The sequence below is a fragment of the Uloborus diversus genome, chromosome 10 (assembly GCF_026930045.1).
Source record: "Uloborus diversus isolate 005 chromosome 10, Udiv.v.3.1, whole genome shotgun sequence".
Classification (NCBI taxonomy): domain Eukaryota; kingdom Metazoa; phylum Arthropoda; class Arachnida; order Araneae; family Uloboridae; genus Uloborus; species Uloborus diversus.
The window spans coordinates 127,608,707-127,633,692 of record NC_072740.1 but is presented as its reverse complement, the minus strand read 5'-3'; the positions used below and the strand labels follow the sequence as shown (position 1 = coordinate 127,633,692).

At 31.5% G+C, this 24,986-nt stretch overlaps 1 protein-coding gene across 1 annotated transcript in view; it reads left to right on the top strand.

Annotated features, from left to right (window-relative positions):
* LOC129231174 (intermembrane lipid transfer protein VPS13B-like) overlaps positions 1 to 24,395 on the top strand; it is a 174,463-nt gene extending 150,068 nt beyond the window's left edge. The window contains 7 exon segments of the mRNA XM_054865421.1: positions 3,165 to 4,418; positions 10,038 to 10,214; positions 12,385 to 12,555; positions 18,565 to 18,729; positions 21,616 to 21,827; positions 22,348 to 22,479; positions 24,162 to 24,395. Coding sequence (XP_054721396.1) covers positions 3,165 to 4,418; positions 10,038 to 10,214; positions 12,385 to 12,555; positions 18,565 to 18,729; positions 21,616 to 21,827; positions 22,348 to 22,479; positions 24,162 to 24,395 — 2,345 coding nt within the window.
* The last annotated feature ends 591 nt before the right edge of the window (positions 24,396 to 24,986 follow it).

Here is a 24,986-nt window from a genome sequence, read left to right as displayed (position 1 = left end):
TAACCCTTGATACAGTGGTATTTGGAACATCCACAAGACTGGCTGTTCTGGGCACTGACGCTTCAGCAAGACAAGCCCCAATTATCATGCAATTTTTCACATTGGAGAGATCAAACATAATCCCACCTTGCTAAATATAAAATTTTCCACGAAACTCTCACACTGTCAAATGCTTGAATGATACCTTCCCTACCACCTCCACTTGGTGGCAAACTGTAGTGCAAAACGTGGCGATCTTTTATTGGGTGGTCGAAGAAAGACTCAATTTTGACCAGGTGTTCCTATTATTTTGTCCTAGACATGTACTCATGAAATGCAAATTTCAATTTTATTACATTTTTCTGAATTATTCTTCTATTCGAAGGGTCTGGAACTTGAATTTTGGTCTAAATTTCTTGAGAGATCGTTCATTGTTACAAAATTAGATTTAACCAGTGATGCTTAAGTGACATTGTTCTTTTAAAATGAAAAATTATTTTTATGCATCTTAATTGTTGTGTGAGGGCAGCTCAGTTGTTAAGGATTTTGTCCAATGAATTTTTCATCCAAGTTGGATCTTGCTAACTCCTCTATACACTACTTCCTGAATTTCTCTTAAATGTGTTTTTCATGTAACTTTTACCGAAAAGATATAAAATCGGACATTCTGAAAAATGTCTATCGTACGAAGGCAGCATTCTGTCAACTTTTAGCACTCAAAAATGTACATACATCAAATGTATATTAGATCGTACATTTGCACCAACTTTTTGAAATTTTACGAACGTACGGAATGTCTACAGTCATGTGTTTCTGACCATTATTTATTATTCTAATTTAGACTTTTCTTGAATAGCACAAAAAGATGGTTACTACAGTAGAATACCCTTATAATGCGGACCTATATAATGCCATCTTCTATAAACTGCACAATTTTTTACAAGTAAATAAGTTTTGCAGTTTAAAAAAAAAAACTATTCAACCTTGAAAGCATACAAATTTTCTTGCAAATATTGTTTTAAAACAATTTTTCATCTTCCCATCATAATTCGCAGCTTTAAAATGTAAATTAGTGTTGACAGTACAAAACATCCAGATTGTTCTTGAAAATGCAACTGCTCTACAAACCATGAAACTAACCAAAGTGCAGGATAATGCACATTCTTTTAATTATGAAACATATTTATTTGGGAATGAACATTATACATTCTGATGTGCAAATATATTGATATGTTTTGAATATTTCCTAAATTTGAAATGATCTATATAACTCAAAAATCAGTATAAAGCATAGCCTTTGATCTCACAAGATGTGTTTTATAACAATCTTCTACTGTCATGCCTTTTCTTTACCAGTTTAGAAATTAAAAACTGATGCGATATGCCATCTTGCATGAAAGTCCTTAGATATATCTCATGAAATTTATATTTGGGAAAGTAGTAAAATAAAATATAAGTAACAAAGATTAGAATCCAAATGCACATTTAAAAACTTTTCTGGAACTTTGTTGTGAATTGTTGAAGTGCATTTTACTGAAGAAACTATCCATTCAGTCTCACAAATCTTTGAAAGTTTTTAGACATTTTTTCTTTGATTTTGGCTTTCTCATGGGCGGATTCAGGTAGGGGGCCATGGTCCTCTCTGAGAAAATTTGAAAAATAGTTAAAATCCCCCTTTTTTAAGCAAAAATGCAAAAAATTTTCCTTATAGTACATACAAAGTCTAACAATAATTAAAACAATGAGAGGAGGGCCATGGCTATCCTGAGAAGTTTCAAAAATAGTTAAAAACCTTTTTTTAGAGCTAAATATAAAAATTCCTTATTATTCCTCAAATTCTAACAAGAACATAACGCCGGGGAGCCATAAAACCACACTCAGAAAGTTTCAAGCATAGTTTTCTAAAACCCTTTTCCTAGCTTAAATTGAAAAAGAAACTTCATTGTAATTCATGTGAAATCTAACAAGAATGGAAACAATGCCAGAGGGAGGGGGGGGGGAGCATGGCCACCCCCGAAAATTTCAAAAATATCAAGTGTATACCAAATATTTAGGTTCATTTAGCATAATGGGCTCGTCTTTTTAGATGTGTTTACTTCCCCCATGCAGGGTCCGACTAACTAAAATTGAGGCCCTAGGCCCACAATAATTTATAGGCCCATGAAAACTCAATAGCGGAATGCAGTGACTGATTTACAGGTTTGAGGCTCGTTGAAATGCATTTTTGTAGGCCCCTTTGTCTATCACAGATTTTCTCTCTCTCTCTCTCTCTCTCAAAGAACTATGTAAATCATTTATCATGAGCATTTATGAATCCCCTTTAGGACCCCTTATACTTTTGACATGGTAAATTCACTACTGGCAGAGTGAATAAAAATAAAAAAGTATTTTTTTTTCCTTTTGGCAAGTCATTACTTTTTTATTATTTTGAAAATACATATATTTTTCGCGTAGGTAGAATGCTATGTAATTCTTTAAATAATTTGGGGCCCTCTTAGGAAGAAGGGGGCCTAGTTGGCCTGTGCAATAATCAGACCCTGCCCCCATGAGGGAAAAGAAAAGTGATATGTGTTAGCAAGTGTCTGATAAAATGTTATACATTTAATGATTGCACATTAAGTTAAAAATAGATTTAAGTTTTAACCTGGCTTTATACAGTGCTATGTGATTATTCTTTATTAACTTTTTAATGTGGGATCCTCCAAACCACTCCTCTTCCTCTTGTTAATGTTACCAAAGATCGTCTACAAACCACTTTTTAAAAAATAACTTGTAAAAGCTTTTAGGGGAGGGTTCTCCAGCTTTCATTTTCGCCAACATCATTCAAGATCGGGCTAAATTTTGTTTTAAGCGCTTGAGCTTCAAAATGTTTCTGGGGAGAACTCCTCCCTCCCTAACATCATTGAAAGTCTTCAAGAATCGCGTTTCTGGAGCTTCAATTTCGAAAAATTGCTAGTCCTCTAAAAGTTACTCATGAGTCATGGATTGCCTACATTTGCAATATTTATCGAGACTGCACTTATAATTAGAACCAGAATGAGTTGTTACAATTAACTACATATAGTAATGGAATGTATAAGTGCTCTTGAATATTTTTTACTTGTAAAAAATTCATTTTCAGTTAGTGATTTCTTTTTGTATTAAAATTGGGTTAATTTTGAACTCTTATTTGTTTATTTTTTCAGGAAATGTAATTTTTGAAGAAATACAGACTCCATATATAGTTCCTTTATTGAAAACAAATAGCTCATCATATTACATGTTCCCAGCTATCCAAGAAATGTTTCCTAATATTCCAGATAAAGTACCATTGCTGTGTTTGGGAATCACGAGCATGGATAATAAATACTTATGGAGTGCACCTTTTGGAATAGACATTGATAAGCAATTTGTACATATCCTTGGTGTATGTGACTTCATGATTCAAAGCAAACAGATAGGTCATACTGTTCACTTGTTTATTGATTCTGTCAATCGCATTGAGCTGACAGCTAAAGAAATACGAACTAGAATAGCTCAAGCTACAAAGACTAATACTCATAACTCTTCAGTTGAGGAAAGTAGTTCTGAAGCAGATATTTGTGATCAAAGCAAAAATGTTTTTAAGTACATAAATAAAACTAAGGCTTCCAAAGTTCTAGACAGAAAAGAACTTATGACACCTAAATTACCTTTTCATGTATACATAAATGCAAGAATTATTCACATTAGCTTAAAAATTTGTGATGAATTAAAAGAATTAAATAAAAGCATAGAGGTTTTACGGTTGAACATTGATAACGTTCTGTTATTTTCCAGACCAAGCAGTGAAAACTTTCAGTCTAATGCTCAAGATATTTCTTTGTGTTTGGAGCATGTTCAATTTGATAATCAAATTGATTTGGAAAATAATATAGTATATGATTTTCCTGTGATACTGCAAAAGTACATTGCCTCAAATGCTAATTCATCTGTGAGAGCAGAAAGAAGTGATATATTCTTGCCAAACAAAGTTAGAGAAAATTCAATGTTTATAATGAATGTAGTTGTTCAGTTAGGTTCTGAGGAACACAATTTTATTTTTAATTCACTGAGCATAAGAGTTTTACCTTTATCACTTTATGTGGAAGATACTTTCTATTACCGAATTTGTAGTTTATGGAAATCATATATAGCTACTAAATGTCATGAGCATTATTCATCATCAAATGATGTGGAATTCCCAAGAGAATTAACTTTTATATCTGAATCATTTGTCAATCCTATTCATTTTCAGAATTTGAAAATTGAAATTTCAGAAGTTTCATTGAGTCTACATGCTTCTTTGAAAATCTATCTTTCACTTGAACAGTCAATGCTTCGTTTTAAACCTTTTGAAAAGAAGAATTTGTTTTCTACTCCATATGAAGTCGGCCGAATGCTTGTTCTCCATTATTTGACTGGAGCTTTGTTCAGAGCTGGTAAGCCATATGTAGAACTTTCTCATATTTTGTATTTTTTGAAGGTTCTAATTTTCTAGAGGTTTTTATCAGTAGAACATTTTAATGAAAAAAAATTGCGTTCATTTTGATAGTGGCATCTATTGTAATTTTTCAAATTATTAATTTTGTAAAATTATTTGTAATTCTTGGTCAATAATATTATTCTTACTTTAGTAGACTAGAACCCTAGTTTAAAAGGTCACTCAGGAGACTTTTAAAATTGACTGTTGCAATTGAGAATTGGGTTGATTGAAAACTTGGGTTGTTATTACATTTAGAAGTGAAAGAAAATGCTAAGAAATCTTTTATCAATATTTTCTTTGTTAAAAAAGAGATCATTTATTTGTTGCATTTTATTTCTTGGTTAAAATCTAAATCAAACTTTGAGTTTTTTTTGAAGAAATCACTTGTAAAATTGCGTGTAAACTGCAGTGCTGTTTGCATGCATAGCTTCTTTTATCAAATTGTTTTGGTTTTTAAAGTAGGCAAAAATTGTAGTTAACTCACAATTATAATTAGTGACTAAAATGCTATAAAAAAGTCAATGATATATGATAGAAAAATTTGCTACTGATCCTATTAATAGTGTCAATTCAAGATGTTTTTGACTAAGATTTTTCTTGATATGATAGAGACTTTAGTTGAGCACAAATGAATTCAAGATTCAATCAAGAATTCATAGTTAAAGTATTATCTTAGTTTTGCAGGGTTGATACACTGTGGGAAAACCTGGAATTGTGGAATGAAATTCTTTTTGTCCCCAAAAAATAGAGAAAAGTCAAGGAATTTCACAAATTTTACCTTCAAATCTGGAAAACTAGAAATAACCAGGAAAACTGTAAAAAGATGCATTTTTGTTTGCATCAGTGCATAAAAATCGTTAGAACAATAAGTAGCCAATGATAAACTTCTCTATGTTGCCATATCTCTCAATCTAGACCATTGACTTTGATTTGAAGGGCACTTTTGACCCCAGAAAAAACCTGCTTTTCATCTCATTCCGGTTATTTGCGGGGTATATGTGGAATTCATCTCCCCCTGCTTCTTTTTGGAGTGAAAGCGGAGTTTTTACTCAGAATGCATTATGTGAAACAAGTTCGTCTACTTGCTGGGTAAAAACCGCTTTCTCTGGTACAATGGAAAACCCCTTTTTACATGGAAATGGGGAATTTTTCAATCAGTTTTTTGCAGAGCCGGTGAGGGGATTTAAAAGGTAAAAGTGAGGGTTGAAAAGTATGTTGTGAATGTGGCTAATGAGAGCTTGGCATCAGGGGCATGCACAGAAATTTTGGAGCCCATCACAAATAACTTTTCCTGCCCCCCTCCATATTGTTTACTCCTATATTTCAACCCTAGTTTTAAAAATATTGGGCCCCCTTAAAGATCGGGCCTGGGCCAACAGGTGTACCTTCTCCTCTCCTGTGCACGCCCCTGCTTGGCATGCTCTCTTTAGCTGGATTGGAAAGTCGCTCAAGAAAAATGCACTGGCAAAGATGAGATTTTTGGGTGATTTTGAGCAAATTTAAGAGAGCAGCTGAGAAGATAGGAATATTTGTTGCTTTTAGGGCTGCTATGATTAGTATTTTATTCAATGCAGGTTGGTGTTTGGGATACATGTATTAGTGAGTGTAAAATGTTGAGAAAAAAGGAATAAAGTTTTAAATGGTCAGATAGAAAACTAAATCCACAGTGGTCTGAATGAATTGAACCTGTTACTACAGATGCATATAGAGCCCGTTGTAGTCTTGTTATCTTTTTAAAACACATTTTACCTGAAATACATGGGAGGACAAGCCATGCAATGAGTAAAAAACATTGGGCTATCATTGATAACAGAAAAAAGCAACTTTTTGTGCAGGTATTCTTTGATCCAAAATCAATCAATAGCATCAGTTTTCTTCCCAAGTATATGATACACACGAAGAAAGCACTAAATGCGCTATCAATGGGAAATTATGTTCTGAAGGAAGATGCATTTACTGCAGAAGTTTTATGGGTGGTAAAGGAACTGTCTCTTTTATCATATAACAACTTTAAAGATGCTGCAAGTATATTCCATAGCATGTTTCTAGGCAACAATATAGCCAAAAGTATCAGTTTGGGAAGCTCAAGAATGGCTTATTATATGTTGTGTTTGGGTTAGAGCACATTTTTGCTCCTTGGTACCAAAGTATATTTCTTCAACACAATTTGTTCAATTCAGCCACAAGTCATTGAACACTGTAGTGCAAAAAGAGCAAATGAACTGGGGAGAAGTTTGTTCTTAACTTAAATAGAGCAGAAGTTTTGCACTATTGAACTTAGGTACTTGCAGTCTTTAATTCAAACATAACATCATTGTGACATTAGTAACATTTCTGTCTATCTGGTTCAAGATTGCAAAAAGATTTAGGTTTTGTAACTGCTAATATTTCATATGAATTTGGGATTGTGTTGACTAAATGCTTAGTGAAATATTTTTTGGTGATTATGAGGTTAATTATGAGGTTTTTAAGACAAGTTTTTTCTGGGATGTGTATTTTTTCTTCTCAAGTCCCTGTGATGTAACTAGTTATATTTTTATCTTTTTTTTATGTTTAGCATTTTTTTCACAGTTAAAAATCATATTTGCCTAATCTGGTCTGTCAATAGGTAAAAGAGGTGGTGGGGTTTTATTTTATGTCAAAGACACTTTAACTTGCAATGAATTGGTAATTAATGATAAACCTAATGAGATTGATATGATTTGGCTGGAGTTGATGAGCAATAAGGGCAAAAAATTACCTTTAGGGAACATTTATAGGCCACCCACCCAACTTAAACCAGGGTCAAGATGAACAGATGTTTAGTATTATTAGTGACATTTCAAGCAAGCGGTCAGTCATCATAATGGGAGACTTTAATTTTCCAGGAATTGATTGGAATAATTTTTACCACAGTAATAGCAGTGAAGAGGAATTTTCGAAAGTAATTAGTGACTGTTTCTTAGATCAAATTGTAACTCAAGGTACTTGACAGAACGTGATTTTGGATCTAGTTTTCTGTGAGGTTGAAGGTTCTGTTCAATGGTTATGTGTAGGGGAACAGATTGGAGATAGTGACAACAACAGTATTAGGTTTGGGATTAAATTTGAAATGCACAAAGTAGAGAATTTTAGGTTTGTGCCCAATTTTAGAGGTACTGATTTTGTGGCACTTAGGCAGAGTTTGAAAGCAGTTTTTTTCTTCCGGATTAGACAATAGCGATGTGAATCTTCAGTGGGCCGAGTTTAAGGAAAATCTAGTGAAAACGGCTGGGGATCATGTTCCTTTTAGGAGAAAGGGTGTCAACACTAAAATTTGGCCGATGTGGTTCTCCAGGGAAACTAAAGATACTCTAAATTACAAGCAAGCCGCTTTTCATAGGTTTAAAGAAACTGGTCATTGTGCAGCTAGGCTCCAATATTGTAAGGCAAGGCGTAAATTTAAGTATTTGGTACGCATTCAGAAAAGAGAGTTGGAGCATCGACTGGCAGATAACATAAACAGGAATCCCAAGAAGTTTTTTGCATACGCTAATTCGAGGAAAGTTCGAAATAGTCATATTGGGCCACTGGTTGATGAGCACGGAATTTTAATTCAGGACGATAGTGATATTGCTAATGTTCTTAATAACTTTTTTTTGAGTGCTTTTAACGATAACTGTATCTCAACAGTTGACACCAGCAAGACACAAACTATAGTACTGCTTGAGGACTTTGTCTTTTCCAGGGATGACCTTTTACTTCATTTGAAAAAAAATATAGAGACTAAGGCTCCATGACCAGATAATATTTATCCAAAAATTTTAGTTGAATGTGCTGAGGAATTAGCAGATGTAATTGTAAATATTTTTAATGCTTCTTATAACTCAGGGACAGTGCCAGAGGATTGGAAGCTGGTTAACATTACACTACTCTTCAAGAAGGAGTCTAAAGGAAGTGCGGGAAATTATAGACCTGTGAGTCTAACTTCTGTGGTTTGCAAAATTTTTAAAACATTGATAAAAGTTAAGGTAGTAAATTTTTTAGAGACTAATAATTTATTGACTAGTTTTCAGTACGGTTTCAGGAAAGGTAAAGCTTGTGCAACTAATTTATTACATTTCTATGACAAAGTTACCATGGCTTTAGACACTAAGAAGCCTGTAGATGTTGGTACATTTATTTTCAAAAAGCTTTCGATAAGGCACCGCATCTACTTAGCAAATTAGTTGATATAGGAATAGGAGGGAAAATTTTTATTTGAGTAAAAAAACTGGCTGACCGGAAGGAAATAAAGGGTAGTTGAGAGGGGAAATTATTCTAAATGGAGTGAGGTTTTAAGCGGGGTTCCTCAAGGATCAATGTCAGGGCCTGTTTTGTTCATTGTTTTTATGAACAATATTCATAAAAATATTTCTGGGAACATGAATTGTTTTGTTGATGATGCCAAAGTTATAGGGATTGTAGAAAATGAAGAACAAGCAAATCAGCTGCAAGAGGATCTAGATCATATTACGGAGTGGACTGATAAATGAGGTATGACTGTTAATGTTAGGAAATGTCAAGTGCTACAGTTAGGGCATGGAAATAAGTGTACAAGTTATTATTTGCAAGGTTCAGTCAGTCAGGCAGAAAAAGTTACTGATCTGGGCATCTTAATAATTCAGGATTTAAAGTTAAGTCAACAGTGCAGCATAGATAGTAACAAAGCCAATAAGATGCTTGGGTTTATCAATTGATCTATTTCAAACAAATCAAGTTGTTCTGCCCTTATATAGAAGTTTGGTAAAATCTCATTTGGAGTATGCTGTTCAGTTTTGGTCTCCTTATCTTAAGAAAGATATTAATGTATTGGAAATGTTTCAAAGGCGGGCTACAATACTAATAAATATATTTTCTCATTTAGACTACAATGCCAGGCTTAGAATGCTAAAAATGTACAGTCTTGAGCAAAGAAGAGACCGAGGGGACATGATTCAGTTGTTTAAATTTATTAAAATGAAAGATGTTATGGGGCTAAAGTTTAGCACTGAAAACAGGTCAAGGGGTCACTGTTTTAAGCTATTTAAATCTCAGGCTAACATGGATATTAGGAAAAATTATTATTTTAGCAGGGTAGTGGAAGCTTGGAACAGCTTACCGTAAGAGGGGGTAATGAGCAAGGGAGTAGATAGTTTTAAGAGGGCCATTGATCTTCACTGGGGATTGTAAATTGACTAGGACCAGCCTAGCCGGACCCAGAGCCTGTTGCTGGTCGTCACTATTGTATTTGTATTAAGAAGTTTTGCACAAAAAACAATGTACAGAATTATGGGTTGCTTTCAATGTTAGCCAATGCTAAAGAAGGAAATTTCTCTCTAGATTTTGATCCAACCTTTTTAACTAAGAATGGAAGAAATGAAAACATTGTTAGCGTTTTTACAAGCTGGGAATCATAATGGTACTAGTTTAAGAGCATGAATAGTACTTCATGCATGTTAAAATAAGCTGCTCTAAAGGTACTTTATATTCTTTCAATGTTTTGTTTCTAGAATTTTTTTATTTGAATATCAATTTTTTCATTCATGTTATTATTGCTCACCATTGCATTTAAGTTAACGCAAAGGGTATTTTAAAGGCTGGGTTGTTGGGTCATTGGACATTCTTGGAAATCCTGCTGGATTTGCTCGTGCTGTTGGAGCTGGAATGAGCGATTTTATATATTTGCCTTATCAAGGATTATTTCAAGGTCCTAGAGCATTTGTATCTGGACTATCAAATGGTGCTTTGTCTCTTTTTACACAAATTTCATCTGGTGAGTATTAGTTTTAATGTATTATATTTAGCAATTTTCTTTTTCAAAACATTTATTTCAGGAATTTATTTTATATTAATGATAGTAGCTTTTATATATATATATATATATTTTCGCTCTTGGTGTATATTTTTCTTTCTTTTTTTTAATGTTTTAATGTTTATTTAGAATGGATCAATATTTGTAATTCAATACAGCTCCTGATAAAAGCTTTTATTTCTATCTTGCCTGATAAAAGCATTCTGTTCTTTTAAAATCTGTGTACATTTGTGTTTGAAGATTTTTTTGTCATGTGTTGAAAAAAAAAAGAAAAAAAAGCTTGTTATAGTGCAGTGCCGGATTCTAGTAGTAAGTCAAAGAAATATAGCCAAAATTAAAGTTAACATGAATAAATCATATTTTGTATACAAAGTTGCTCTGAAATCAATCTTTATTCATTGAAAACATTCAAAAATGATGGGTTTTAAAATAATAGTCCAAATATGCTCTTCTGCAGAAATTAATAATTTCAGCATCATATAAAACTGAAGGAAGGGAAATGAGAGTATAAACTAGCTTTTTTGTTTCTTCTACTTATTACAATAACAAACATCTAAAGACTTTAAATGCAATCCGCTCCCTACTTAATTATTCTGTAAATACTTTTACTTAATAAGAACAATTGTTAATTAAAATTATTGGAGAAAAAACATGAGATACAATATTAGTTCGTTCCAATTTCCCTTGCAATATTCAAATTGAACTATTCCATAAAGAATAGAATTGTTGTGTGGCATATTGAGGAATGAGGCATTGCAGCAATAATTCACCTCTTTTCTTGTTATCAAAAAATCTGATGTTTTTAGGACATTCTAAGTTAGCATTGGTTTTAGAAAACTTGTTACGGCTTTTCAATATCTGCATCCTCTGTTTTGATAACATGGAGTGAACAATTTTCGGCAACTACTTTGTCCCAAATTATAAATGTTCCGTCATAGGATCTCTTTGAGTTTATTTCTTAGACTCTTTGAAGCTGCTATTAAAGGTGAGAGAGAATTCTCCTTATCTCATTCTATGAGATATCATAATGAATATTAAAAGCATTAGATGATTTGATGCTAGCATTTTATATATTTTTTATGTAACTTTGATGTGTATCTTTTCATGTAGCTATTGGGCTATTTTTCCATTAATTTTTTGTCACATGTATTTCTACCCATCCATAAGGAGCGAAATGTTGTGTCAATAGCAATTAATTATAGTTGGGGGGGGGGGGGAAGCATCTTATTGCAAAAAAAAAAGCAAAGGCTATTTTTTAAATCTAATTACCTAATTACATAAAATCCTGATTGTTGCACACTAAATAAGTAAAATATCATGCCTATATTTGTCAATGAAAATAGAAATGTGACAAATAGCTTGTAAAAAAATAAGATAACTAGACCACAAGTATACCATAGCTCTCAAATTGATACCATCATACAATATTATTGTTTTTCATTCGTACAACTTTTCTTAATATTTATCTATAATATTCAATATAACAATTTGAATCTTAGTTTAAGATTATGGTTAGAAAGTGTCATCTGAATGAGACTTATTTAAAAGGAATAAAAAAATTACCAGTCCCTCATAAAAATGATTTCAAATGAATGAAATGTAGCTCAATTCATGGCACAAGTCGGTCTCCAAATGAGCAAATCTGTTCAGAGCAATTTAAGGTTAATACTGCCATTTTAGGTAAAGGGCAGTTGCTGCAAATTTTTCATTTTTCATTTTCTTGCATTTCTGGCATCTATTATGCTTTAGCTTTATTGTACAAGCTAGCTTATTTGGTTTCTGCTGGAAAAAAAAACCCACATACTGAACATTATTCTAATTTCAGCTGTTCCCTATTGTTAGTATGGAATCCAAATAGAGTTTCTTCAAATATCTCAAAAACCCATTTCTGCCGTTTATACTCATTACTGCCGTTTACCTGCCCATGACCGAAAACTGTATGCTATGTGCTAGAATGCACCACCCTTCAAATCAAAACAAAAGGGGCATCCATATACCTGAGTCGATTTTATTGCCTTCTCCAGTTTTTTTACTATTCTATTTTTTCAATTTGTGTTCATAGCATACATTGTTTTCAACAAATGTATGCATCAAACAGTTTTAGTAAGTATTCAAGTTTTTTTCTTTTTAGGTGCTCTTATTTGTTTTGCAAGTTTAGCTTCAAGCATATCAAGGAATATGGATTTTATGTGTTTAGATGATGAACACTTAGCTCGTCAAGAGCTAATGCGCTGCCATTTACCTCATGGTGTATCAGAAGGATTACTGCAAGGGTTGAGTGGCTTTGGACTTAGCCTTTTAAGTAAGTTTGCAGGAAATAGTTTTCATGATTTACGTTTTGTAGATCATAAAATTAGAAATATTTGTATTTAAACATTTGTAAATAATAATTATGGCATATGCAACACTTGCACTTAATATATATATATATATATATATATATATATACAGTGAAATTCTGTTACAACAAACTCTAAGGGACTGGTAAAATATTTCGTTGTAACAGAATTGTCTTAAAACTTACTTTATTTTTATAAAAGCAAAAACAATTTTCTTTTTTTGCTCACAAAACAAGCACATCAATCCTAGTTGCATATTGAATAAAAAATCTCTATTGTTGTACTCTTTCTCCGCAGTCATTTTTCTCTTCAACAAGAGGTGCAATATCCAAACATTGCAATAACACTTGTAGAGTAATCGCTTTGCATTTGTTCTCCATGTTTCTGTTCCTTTTACTGCTTGCATGAATATTGAGCCAAATGCCAATGTATATTTTTATGTGTTAATTTAATATTGTATTTCAAAGTGTGTTTCCTTTGTAACAAAATTTGAAATGAACTGTTAATTCATCAGATATAGAAATTGATTCCTCAACTTAAAAAAAAAATATATATATATATATATATATACAGTGCAAATATATTGTGCAAAAGTTGAGGCAAAAATATTGGTTGAATGCCCATGCTTAATAGTTATCAGGTTTTTTGGAATATTCATCTGAATGATTTGCATACATTTTTTATTTATTTATTTATTTTTTGTCACTCTCAAATGTGGTAACAAAAGTATCAGTTTTTAAAATCTTCTTAAGATGAAAATTCTGTGCTATAGCAAAGTTTTCTTTTTTGTGTCATTTATAATACAAATACAAATACAAATACAAATGTGACGACCAGCAACAGGCTCTGGGCCCAGCTAGGCTGGTCCTAGTCAATTAATTAGTCCCCAATGAAGATCAATGGCCCTCTTAAAGCTATCCACTCCCTTGCTCATTACCGCCTCTTCCGGTAAGCTATTCCAAGTGCCCACGACCCTGGTAAAGTAGTAGTTTTTCCTGATTTCCAAGTTAGCCTGAGATTTAAATAGCTTAAAACAATGACCCCTTGTCCTGCTTTCCCCGCAAAAATTTAATCCATTTACATCTTTCATTTTGATAAATTTAAATAACTGAATCATGTCCCCTCTGACTCTCCTTTGCTCCAGGCTATACATGTTAAGCCTATTAAGTCTGGTATCATAATCTAAATCTGAGAGTCCCCTTACTAATTTAGTTACCCTTCTTTGAACCCTTTCCAATACAAAAATATCTTTCTTCAGATAAGGCGACCAAAACTGAACAGCATACTCCAAATGAGGTCTTACTAAACTCCTATATAAAGGCAGAAGAACTTTCTTAGATTTGTTTGAAATAGATCTATTGATGAACCCAAGCATTTTGTTGGCCAAGCATTTTAATGGAACAGAATCTTCCCATTTCATGTTTGTACTATACTGGCCTTCTTTTTTAAAAGCCACTTCTTGCCTCCAACTGATTTTTTGTGTTTTGTAGAAAAATATTTTTTTTTCAAAATGGAAAATGTCATAAAAGGAAAAGTAATTATTTATGAGGAACATGCCTAAGTTTATTTTATCTTAGAGTCAAAGATATGTTTTATTATAATGCATTATTTACTTATGATTCTTGGGATGGGGGCATAGTTTACTCAGCCTTTCATCAATTTAGTGGGTTGATAAAATATAACTGTGGGTTGATAAAGTATGTTTGGGATCTAAACACTGGGGATTCCGTATTTAGTTGACCACTTAACTTTAACTTCTGCCTTTACATCCCAAAGCACTAATTCATGCCATTGTCAACCAACCAAATCCAACAATAAGCCATAAGTAATCAAAAACCAGGATGTTTTTTAGAAAAGGTAACCTCAGCAGGATCGCTAAAACTTGGCAAGGAAAACATAAACAGTCAAACAGGAATCACTATAAAGAGAAAACAAGCAGCAGCTGAGAGTTTGTCAAGAAGGTGGAACAGATAAAAAGGAACAAGCCCGCATTATTTGCAATTAATTAACCACATAGTCAGGCAGTGGAACAGGCAAGAAAATTCCAGAAAGTGGTAGGAACGGATATAGACCAACTTTTCCGGGTGTGACAACTTATAAGGGTCATTCTCCAGAAAACGTAACTTTTGAACGGAAATATTTTCCAATTTCAAAACCTTTTGTTTTCTTTTTTTCTTCATTCTTACATGTAAGTGTTACCTACTAGAAGTAACCATAAACAATGGCCCAGCTAAGTTCCAATTATTTTATTCAAAAATTAAAAAAATGAAATAATGCCTTGTTCACAAAAATAAAAAAAGAAAAAGCTTTTAATATTTAGAAATCGAGGCCAATTTAATATCAAAGTAGTAATTTTGTTAATTGTGCAAACAATCAGCTATTTTAATGATTAGTGGGAACATAACGTTAAGCTCTCTTTATTAAAGTGCGGCTTAATTAGTACTTTCAAATGTATGTTAAAAAATAGTATTCTGTAAATTTGAGGCTATACTGGCGGTTTTTAATTTTGGTAGAATTCCTTTTATTGATGTATTTCTCCTCCATCATTTATTTTCACCTCAGAAATAATGACATTGATAAGGTCTGTCACGGAGGTGAGATTCATGGAGGTTTTCCATTAATAATAGGCCTAATAGATATATTTTTCAGGGAAATTTTTTATTTCTTCCTTGCTACAATCTGCACATGTTAAGCATATGAAATCATGTTCTCTTCTTTTTTACATTAATTTACAGCCCTGAAATTCAAGTTCACAGAGGTGAGAAGTCAGAATAACCATACTAAGTTTTTGAAGCAAAACTTATCTTTTTGTTTTTCGACCAAAAATCTCACAACTTCAACTATGGCTGAAAATAAACAATGGGGCTCCCTTGTATCATGGGAAAAAAATTCATGAAATTACTGCCACATGTTAATGAGGAATGGCATTTTGTGTTTAGGTAACGGAGGTGAGAATTTATTGTGTGACATGACTTTTTGTTCTACTAAAACGAACTAAAACACAATATTAAAAAATTAAATATACTTAAACAATTAGTATCTGAGACACTTTTGAAAGGAATAATCAATAAATAAATATATACTTTTAATTAAACAAGTTATTAAGCAACATAAACAGTTACACAAGGTGTGTGACATGCCACGGATATGAGAATTCACATGTTGTGAACCAAAAATATACTAGAATAAAAATTATTATTAAAAAATTGTTGGCAGGTTTAAATAGATACATATTTGATGAAATTAAAAATCATTGTTAAATAAATTGTTCCTTAAAGTTTTTATTGTAAAAGGCATGTGACAGAAAAGTTACACTTTTTGGAGAATGACCCATTAGCATCCCTGTTCAGAACAGAGCTGCAGATGAAAATCCCCCCCCCCTTCTTTGCAGGGATGGCTAATGGGGAATGGAAAGAAATTAATGTTATGACATAACATTTCTCTGACTCCCCCCCCCCCTCTTTGAACATGTTCTTATTTGTTTGTAAATATTGATATTAGTTGTTGACTGTTCTACATTCAATTTCCTTCCCTTTTTTTTTTGTCATTATGTATTAAAACGTTTTTTTTTAAAGATAGTTGTATATGGTATGTATGTTTTTGGGTAAAATTTCTGTATGTTGGAAAACAGTTCTATAACTGTTTTACATGTATAGTATTTTAATTGACAATATCCAGGTCAAGTTAGACATATGTGCATTTGGATTTTCAGAAAATGTATGTATCTGTCATAAGGCTCTCAAAAATGTAGCATGTCATTTATAGGTAATTTTTCCTTTTCCTTTTCTCTATCCTGCCCCTAAAAATAGTTGCAAATTCATTAACATATATAAGTGTAAAAAAATCTCAAATTGAACATTGTTTAACTGAAAACTATGTAGACAGTTTTTTAATAGCTCAAAATAAAGAAAATATATCGCTCGTTTGGAAGAAGAGTGCCATGATACGAAATTTTTAGTTTTCTTTTTTTTTCACTTAAAGACCTTCTTTGTTCTAGTATTAGCCACTGGAAAGCACAGCAAACTTATGTTTCTTAATGCTAATTGCCTGAAGAGTTCAACTTTATACGTTTCTCCTGTAAAATTTCATTTCTTCGTATTGTGGCACTCTTCTTCCAAATGAGCAATATATGTAGCTCTCTAGTTTGATAAATATCACAAAGTTTAGCATTAACGTTCTATTTATCTTCTATTGATTGAATTTTTATATTATGCTTGATACAGTCAACTCTCGATAACTTGATGCCTTATAACTCAAATACTCCTTTATCTCGAAGTTTTCATTCAGTCCCAAAATAATTTAGTATTTTCAATACAAAGTTGCCTCTATATTTCGAAGTTTTAAGAGAGTTTAGTTTCCATTTTATGTACAAAAATGATGGCAAAAAGAGAAAAAAGTTTTTCCCTTTGCTTATTAGCTTGTGAGATGGATTGTTTTTTTCTAAGAGTGCTCCTAAATGACCAGTGTTGCAAGATTATGTGAGAAGTAGCCGATTCGGTTACTTTTTGCTGTCGCTGACGAAGTAAAATAATATTGCTGGCTAATCTTCGAGAGACAACACTTTGGAAAAAATTGAAAGAAGTAGCACTTATTTTCTCGAGGACTCAAATAATGTACTTTTAAGACAAAAATTGGTTTAGAAGCAATACGATTGAAATCAAGAAAATAGAAATTGTATAGACGGTATATTGACTTAATGACGTTTTAAAATGCGATAGAAAGATGTAAGTGGTCGAAAATAACTTCCTTTTTCAAACTATGGTTATAAAATTTATTCTCTCTTAAGATATTTATACATGGTACTTATAATTAACTTTATCCAAACTACAAGTGTTATAGTCAATCCATTATGCATAATTCCTGAAAAAGAAGCTTTGAGAAGGCTGGGAAAGAGGAACTTCTGATAACTGGAGCTACCAATTACTTGAAGGTTTTAGGAACTACCAATGTCTCAAAGGTTTGGAACTACCAATTACCCCAGCACTTTGGGACTTCTAGTTATTGAGAGTTGACTGTACTTAATGTTCAACCCCCTCCCCCCCAAAAGAACACCACAAATGTTGCATAAGTTTTGATAAGTGTTAAATCTGGGTTGGACTTGGCACCTCTATTTTTACAAATTTCAGTAGTAACGCTGGTTAGGTTCTTATTTAACTGCTGATAAATGATCACCATTTTCCACCCATTTCAGTGGGCTTCCAGATCGTTAAAAGTTTCTAACTTGTAGAATGAACACTAATGGAGAGTACAAAATATATCCATAAAGAGTCTGTGGCCCAAAAAAGTATGAGAACTGTTTTTGTTCTAGGTTTAGATCCATTTTGGGTATTAAAGTGATAAATTTTAAATAAACTGATGTTGGATTTTTTTGCAGAAATCTCTTGAAACTGCTAAATGCTATTCTTCAAAACTTAGTGTTAGATTCTGTCAATGAGCTTTTATCATCATCATGCCAATAATATTATTACATTCTTATTATTGATAAAATTATTTTATGGTAGTTTTTTTTAAAAGAAGTACTATACACTCATGTGAAAAGTACTAAATTGATTTAAACAAACATGATGATTGAAATATTCAGTAAATTAATGTTTTCCAACATGAAATGTTAGTACAGTAAAACCCCTCCTAATGGACACCATTCAAATGCAGACACCCCTCTTATGCAGTCAATTTTTAATTCCCTGATCCCAAGGCAAATAACATTATATAAACCCTGTCTTGTGGACTCCCCTCTATTGCAGACAAAAAAATGTCTTGTTAGTGTCTGCATTAGAGGGGTTTTACTGTAAGATATATTGAGCATGGTAAAAATTGTAATTAAGACTCATAAAAGTCAATTGTGCATGTGAATATATTGAACTGATATTATACTTGAAAATAAAGCACTCAATGAAGTTTTTTTTTTATTTTTAAGTAAGACTCAATATTGGAAAAAAAAGAACATAACGTTCATTTTGATTGACCTTTAGGTGCAATAGCAGGCATTGTAGATCATCCTCTTAAAGTATTGATCAGCCCTTCAACACCTCTGAGAACTGCTTCTGGAATAGTTGGTGGCTTTGGCAAAGGAATCATTGGAATGTTTACTAAACCTATAGGTGGTGCTGCTGAACTTTTGTCTCAGCCTGTATATGGTATAGTATTTATACTTTTTTAATTAAGTTTTTCCCTGTTATTTGGTTTATATGTTTTATGTTCTTTGCTGTAAAGTTTTGCTTTGTTGACTCATGTAAGGAAAGATGTTCTTGTCGTAAATATGCATCTATGCCCTCTGCCCTTCTTTTAGCTGTAATTGAACTAAATGTGCACTAACAACGCACTAAACAAAGAGATTTTCATCACTGAGCACTGTTATCAGAGAAGACGTTTAAGTGATAGTTCAGAAACAGAATTTTTAAGAGCAATTTATAGCTGAAAGCATAAAGTACAGCCAACAATCCTCAATCATTTTTGTAATTTACCAATTTGACATTCCCCGATAAGCTTATTGACATTTCACAGAACACATCTCAAACCTGTTTTTTATTATTTGGAAGATGTTTATGAATTTGAAAAGCTGTTTGATATGAGACTTCACGGAAATTCATTTTTAAATTTTTGCTACACTTCATCCGGAAGTTTTTACAAAATGATAGTTACATTCAAACTGACAGAAAATGTCTCTTATTTTTCACTTTTTCTTCATGGATGAGAGGATTTTTCATGGCGGGATATGGAGTATAAGTAAGTGATTATGAGATGATGCAATATGATGCAAGATTTCTTCAGCTTGTATTCATCTTATCCATAGAGTGCTTTGTAAAAAAATAAAGAATTAAATATTCCTGCAACGAGATTTAATTTTTATTCATTCTCAGAATGTTAAAATCATTTAGAATTGGGTACTTGTCCTCAAGAAGCAATTTCATTGTTGTCTAGTGTTATTTAGCAAAGTGCAAAACAGGCATGTTATGCACCCTTTCCCTTCTTCTACAGCCTCCCCTCACAGTTCAGAGAAGTTAAGGGACTAGAGAGGGAAGCCAATAATGAATTGTTACAATTTTCTGACATGAATGCCTAGAGGAGAGTTTGCCTACCAGAACATTGCAATGAATGAATAAAACCTTTTTCTTTGGACTGTATTTTCTTTGTCCCCGTTGTTTTTTAAAACCTTTTATATTTTCTTTTTTGAAAGCTGTTTGCTCGAAACATAAATTGTTCTGTAAGAGATGATTGTTTTGCCATGGTTCTTAAGAAGTACTCTGTTTCAGGGTCCAAAAAGTTGCTTAGTTCAAAGTTTTGTAACAGTGTGAAATCTCAGTTATACCAAATGAAATATCTGGCAGCTAAAATAGCTTTGAATTCAATTACTTTTCATGATGCTTCCCACATCGCTTACAAACACTAGATACATTTTTGTAAATGCTCTAATTTTTATCAGGCAAAGCTTCAATTACATTATAAAGGAAAATCGAAATTTTCTTATTTATAGTTACGTAAGTAATCAAAAGACTTTCTGAAAGCAAAATAAAACAACAAATTTTATTATCTCCACATTCTATAAGATATTAATTAGAAGCTGAATGATGATAAGGATAAAATCCATGCTCTGTGAATAAAAATTTTTAAATTGCAGTTTAAAAAGTTTAAAATTTATAATAGTAACACAAACATATTTAAAAAAAACTAGCTCTTATAGATGAACGTTTTCAGTGGGACATTGCCAGCATAAAACATTGGTACCATGAAAATTAGTCCTTGCCAATGTTTGCAGACTGCTGTTGGATGCTCATCAGAGACCCCATGTCTATTACAAGTTACAGCCAAAAACATTTGAAAAAACAGAGAAGATTAAGATACTCCTAACATGTTATAAATACTTACATATTCTTCTAAAGATTGCATATGCATTATTAAGTAAAAAAACAACCATTTTAACTGATTTTTTTCTCATATCCAAACCTATCAGATTGAACTCATTAGGAATGGACTAGATTCATCTTAGAAGCATGAACTTTCTGAAAATTTGTTGTCCAATGTAATAGAAGAGAAAAATAGGAAATATATGTGTATTAGTTGAACCTATATTTGGAGAAAAATTAAGAGGGGAAAATCTCAACCAGTTTAGAATTTATTTTAAGCCTAACCAAAGAGAGCCGTTTTTAAAGAAAATAGAGTGCCCTTTCCAGAATTCGCCGCGGTGATGCTTTTTTTTTCTTCTAGAGTCTGCACAACTCTATATTTTCTAGTCATTTTAAAGAAAGTGTGCTTTAATTTGGAGCAGATGTGCATCCAATGTATCATGTATGTTGTTCAAAGTTGCAATTGTTAAGTATTTTTATTTATTAAAATGTTTATTTAAAATCAGTAGGAAGTTAATAACTACAGAAGCATTGTTAAAAATACAAATATACTTAGTGAAAGACATTTAATTTTGCTACCTTAGTTTTAAATTATTTGCTAAATGCATATTTTTAAAAGTACTATAATTATTAGTTTCAAAAGTGAATTTTTGGAAATGTATTTATTTTCTGCGAAGAAATCAGACATACATTTTGAGGAAATATCTGTATTGCGTAGTAAATATTAATCTGAAGTTTATTATAATTTTGGTGCATTGCATATATATATATATATATATATATATATATATATATATATATATATATATATATATATATATGTATATATTTAAGTATTCACATAGAGATGTTTCATTCATTCTGACTACTATTTAAAAAGTTCTGATAGGATGTATAGTTATGAAATAGTATTTAGGTAGGAGGAGAGGATGTTTGTGTTACTAAACTCTTGTTTATTAATATACTTTTATGGTATATATTTACTTTACACATATTTCTTGTCATAATTAAAACATTTTTAAATTTTAAACATTCTTACAAAAACTTTTGACTATTTTAAAACTGTTGCATTAAATTTCCAAAAGTGAACTCCAGATTTTGAGTAGCTGCGCTTAATCCTTCCTAAATCTTTGTAATGATGCTTGTTATTGTTTCCTAATGAGGGAATTTCTTATTTAGGACTTTTACATGGAGCTGGCTGGCTAAACTGTCCAAAACGCCAGTATCAACCTGTAAATATTTCTTTTGATATGTGCACAAGCAGTTCCTTGAAGTACTCACGCAAAGTGGCTCAGTGCTGTATATATGAAGGAGTTATTGCCTTAATGGAAGCTACTTATGCAAATGAGAATGGAGAATATGAAAAAAAAATATTGTTATTGAACTCGGAGGTTAGTATTTGTTCACTTTCCTTTATACATATGTATGCTTCTTATAATTTTTTATATAATTTTTAAGGCCTTGATCCGCATTTTAATTTTAATGCATGAAACATTGCACTCAGTAGGATTGCTGCAATATGTTACTCAGTGCACTTTTTTATATTTTTAATAATTCATTTTAATATTCATATTAAGATTTATCATATTGTTATGGTACCCAATTGTATGTTTGACATTTAATGAAATATTTAATTTATAATTTATTTTAATGATTATATTTAAACTTTGTTCCGTATTGTTCAAAGTTAAATTTCAGTTTTATTCAGGGTGGTGCTGCAGTTCCATTACATTTTTCTTAAATATAAAACTTCTAGTAATTTAAGAGTTGATCATAATTCTATTGGCTAGTATTTTGCTATTACCTTCCACTATAAAAGTTGTTCATGTAACTTTTTTTTTTCATCAAAAAAATTTAGTTTTTTTATTTTCCATTTAAGTTTATAAGTTCCTTTCATTTTCTCTTATTTAGGCACTTTGTGTTCTTGATGAAGATGAAACTACACTTCAAAGTACATTTCCTGTGTCAGATATTAACTGCCATATTATGAAGAGTGATCGTAGCACACTTATTGTTCTTCCTGATAAAGAGTACAAAAAGCAAGTCTATTTGGTGAGTTATTTCTAGTGCATTTGTTTCTCATTAGGTTTTAAACTCTTATAAACTCTGTATTTTTCTCTTTTTTTACATGTGTGTGTGTGTGAGCATATAAACATGCATATTTAATATTTCTTAATCAATAATAAGTAATAATCCACTGATGATTTTTTATTTTTTAATTCCTTATCCAACTACTGCAACCCACTTCTTTTAAATTCTCAATAACTTCTTTGAAGACTATTGTGAAATTTATTGTGAATGCTTTAAAATATTGCATGTAGACATTTGTTGTGCTTATTTTTAGCTAAATTGCTAGCCCAAACTAATATAAATTTTAAACGTTTTATTGCTTCAGGAATTCTAGATTGGTTTCATATCCATGTTAGTCTTTTTTTTTTTTTTTTTTGTTGATGAGTTAACAATATTGAGTAATTTCTTTTGCTGTATTTTTAAGAGTAGTTTTCAATCTCTATACAATGACAGTATAAAAAAAAACTGAATTGCTCTTTAAATCCTTAGAAATCAGCTATGACTACTCTTATTTAATTATACTGGGCATAGAATTATCTGTTGGGTTTGCTGGCCCAACAATGTTACATACTGTTTACTCTTTAACTCAAGCTTTCTAAATTGGTTACATATACTTGTATTAGTCTATTTATGATGCTGAGAAAACTTATTATCATTTCAAAATTCATATCGCTTAAAAAAAAAAAAAAAAAAAAAAAAAAACACTCCCTAAGCTTCAAATTTTTAGAAAACAATAAAAAGCATTTTATGTTTATAAATTTTTTGAAATACAAAATTTATATTTTTGTCTCAAATCATTCAAAGATTCCACTCAAACAAAATAGCATTTGAAGGGATTCTGCTAGTACTCTGTCCAAAAGAATTTTTTCCCTATACATATAAAAGAAGGGTTTCTGTAAGAAAGTAAGAATCCATTTCAGCTCGCAGAAAGTCTGATGTGTTGTTAATAGACATCCACATGTGTTACGGTAAAAAAAATTATTATTTTCCCTCTAACTACAAATAGTATAGTATGTTTTACAGAATGTTTTATGTGTACTTGATATGTGTGTGTGTGTTTATTTTTTGGATCTGTAGTGTTGCCTATCCTTCTTGCATAGGGATTTGTTTTCCTTGCTCTGAAGAAACCTGTATAATTCTCACACACATTATGCATTTATGATTACAAATTAGGAAAAAAAAGTTTACCATTTTTTACTTTCTTTTTTTATTTCTTACATTTGAATACAGAAAACACTTATTCCCAGTTAGTCCAGTTGGTTTCAATGCAGTAGCATATAAGACACTTTTAGTCTGTTAATAGCATCATCTGCGTATCTCTTACTTGTAGTATCAGTTTAATCACCTATTTTAATAAGACCAGTAAAATGTCCAATCGAAAAATAAAACTATTGCCATTTACATTAATTGATATTTTAAATTACATGACCTATGGGAATGCTTGTTTTATTGCTAAGACTGCAGTGCTGGTAGTTAGAAATAGCAATCTGTCCATTTATGAATTAAATTTAAGTAATTCAACTGAAAGAGTTCTTGTTTCTATAAAATCAAAGATCAATAAAATATCAATCAATCAATCTTGCTCCTATAAAACCTATAAAATCAATTTCATAAATCAGTCTTATAATTAGAAATAATTATTTACTTTCTTTTAGGAGTCATGTGATGCTGTTGACAGAATAGTTGAATATGTAAAAAAGAATTGTCTGGAAAACACAAATGTCGATGAAAATGTTTACAGTTCTGAAGATTGTATGTTGGATTGTTTGACAAAGTCTACTTCTTCATATCATATGTTCTTTTTATATCCTAGGGAAAGAAATTTGTTTCTTACACTTTTCCTCTATGCTAAAAACAAAGCTATGAAAAAAGGGTTTTACACTTGTTGATACTGTTAAATATTTATTAAAATAAATTTTTTTTATTAAATGTTCATTAATTTTTTAGTTTATTGTTCTTTCTTGTATAGCATTAGTTTTTATCAACATGATAAAATTTGAAGTCTGTTTTAATAGACCTAGTATTACTCTAACTTGCAATACCTTTTACAGTTGATTTTTAAACTAAATTTATTCATTATTATAACCTCAAAGGGTTTAAATTGGTGAATTGCTGAGCTGCATACTGAGTTATGCACAACAGTTCAACTGCTCTATATCGCCTCTGCCATCATTGCAGATTTAAGCATGACTTCCTGAACACTATAACTTACGCTCTCTCTCTTTCAACTTCCACTTATTTTGCAGGTCTCTCATTTTAAAGAGAAAATCCATAGGTTCAGAGTCACATCAAGGCCAATAATGATCACATTTCTACATTTTCAAGGTACAGTAAAACCTTCTTTAATGGATATTCATAAGTAGCAGACACTTATTTAGTGACAGTCTCTTAATATAGGTCATTCATATAATTCACTCCACACAACAGACAGTTATTTGAACAAAAAAGTTTCTTTTTTAAGTGTTTTGACAAAATTTTCA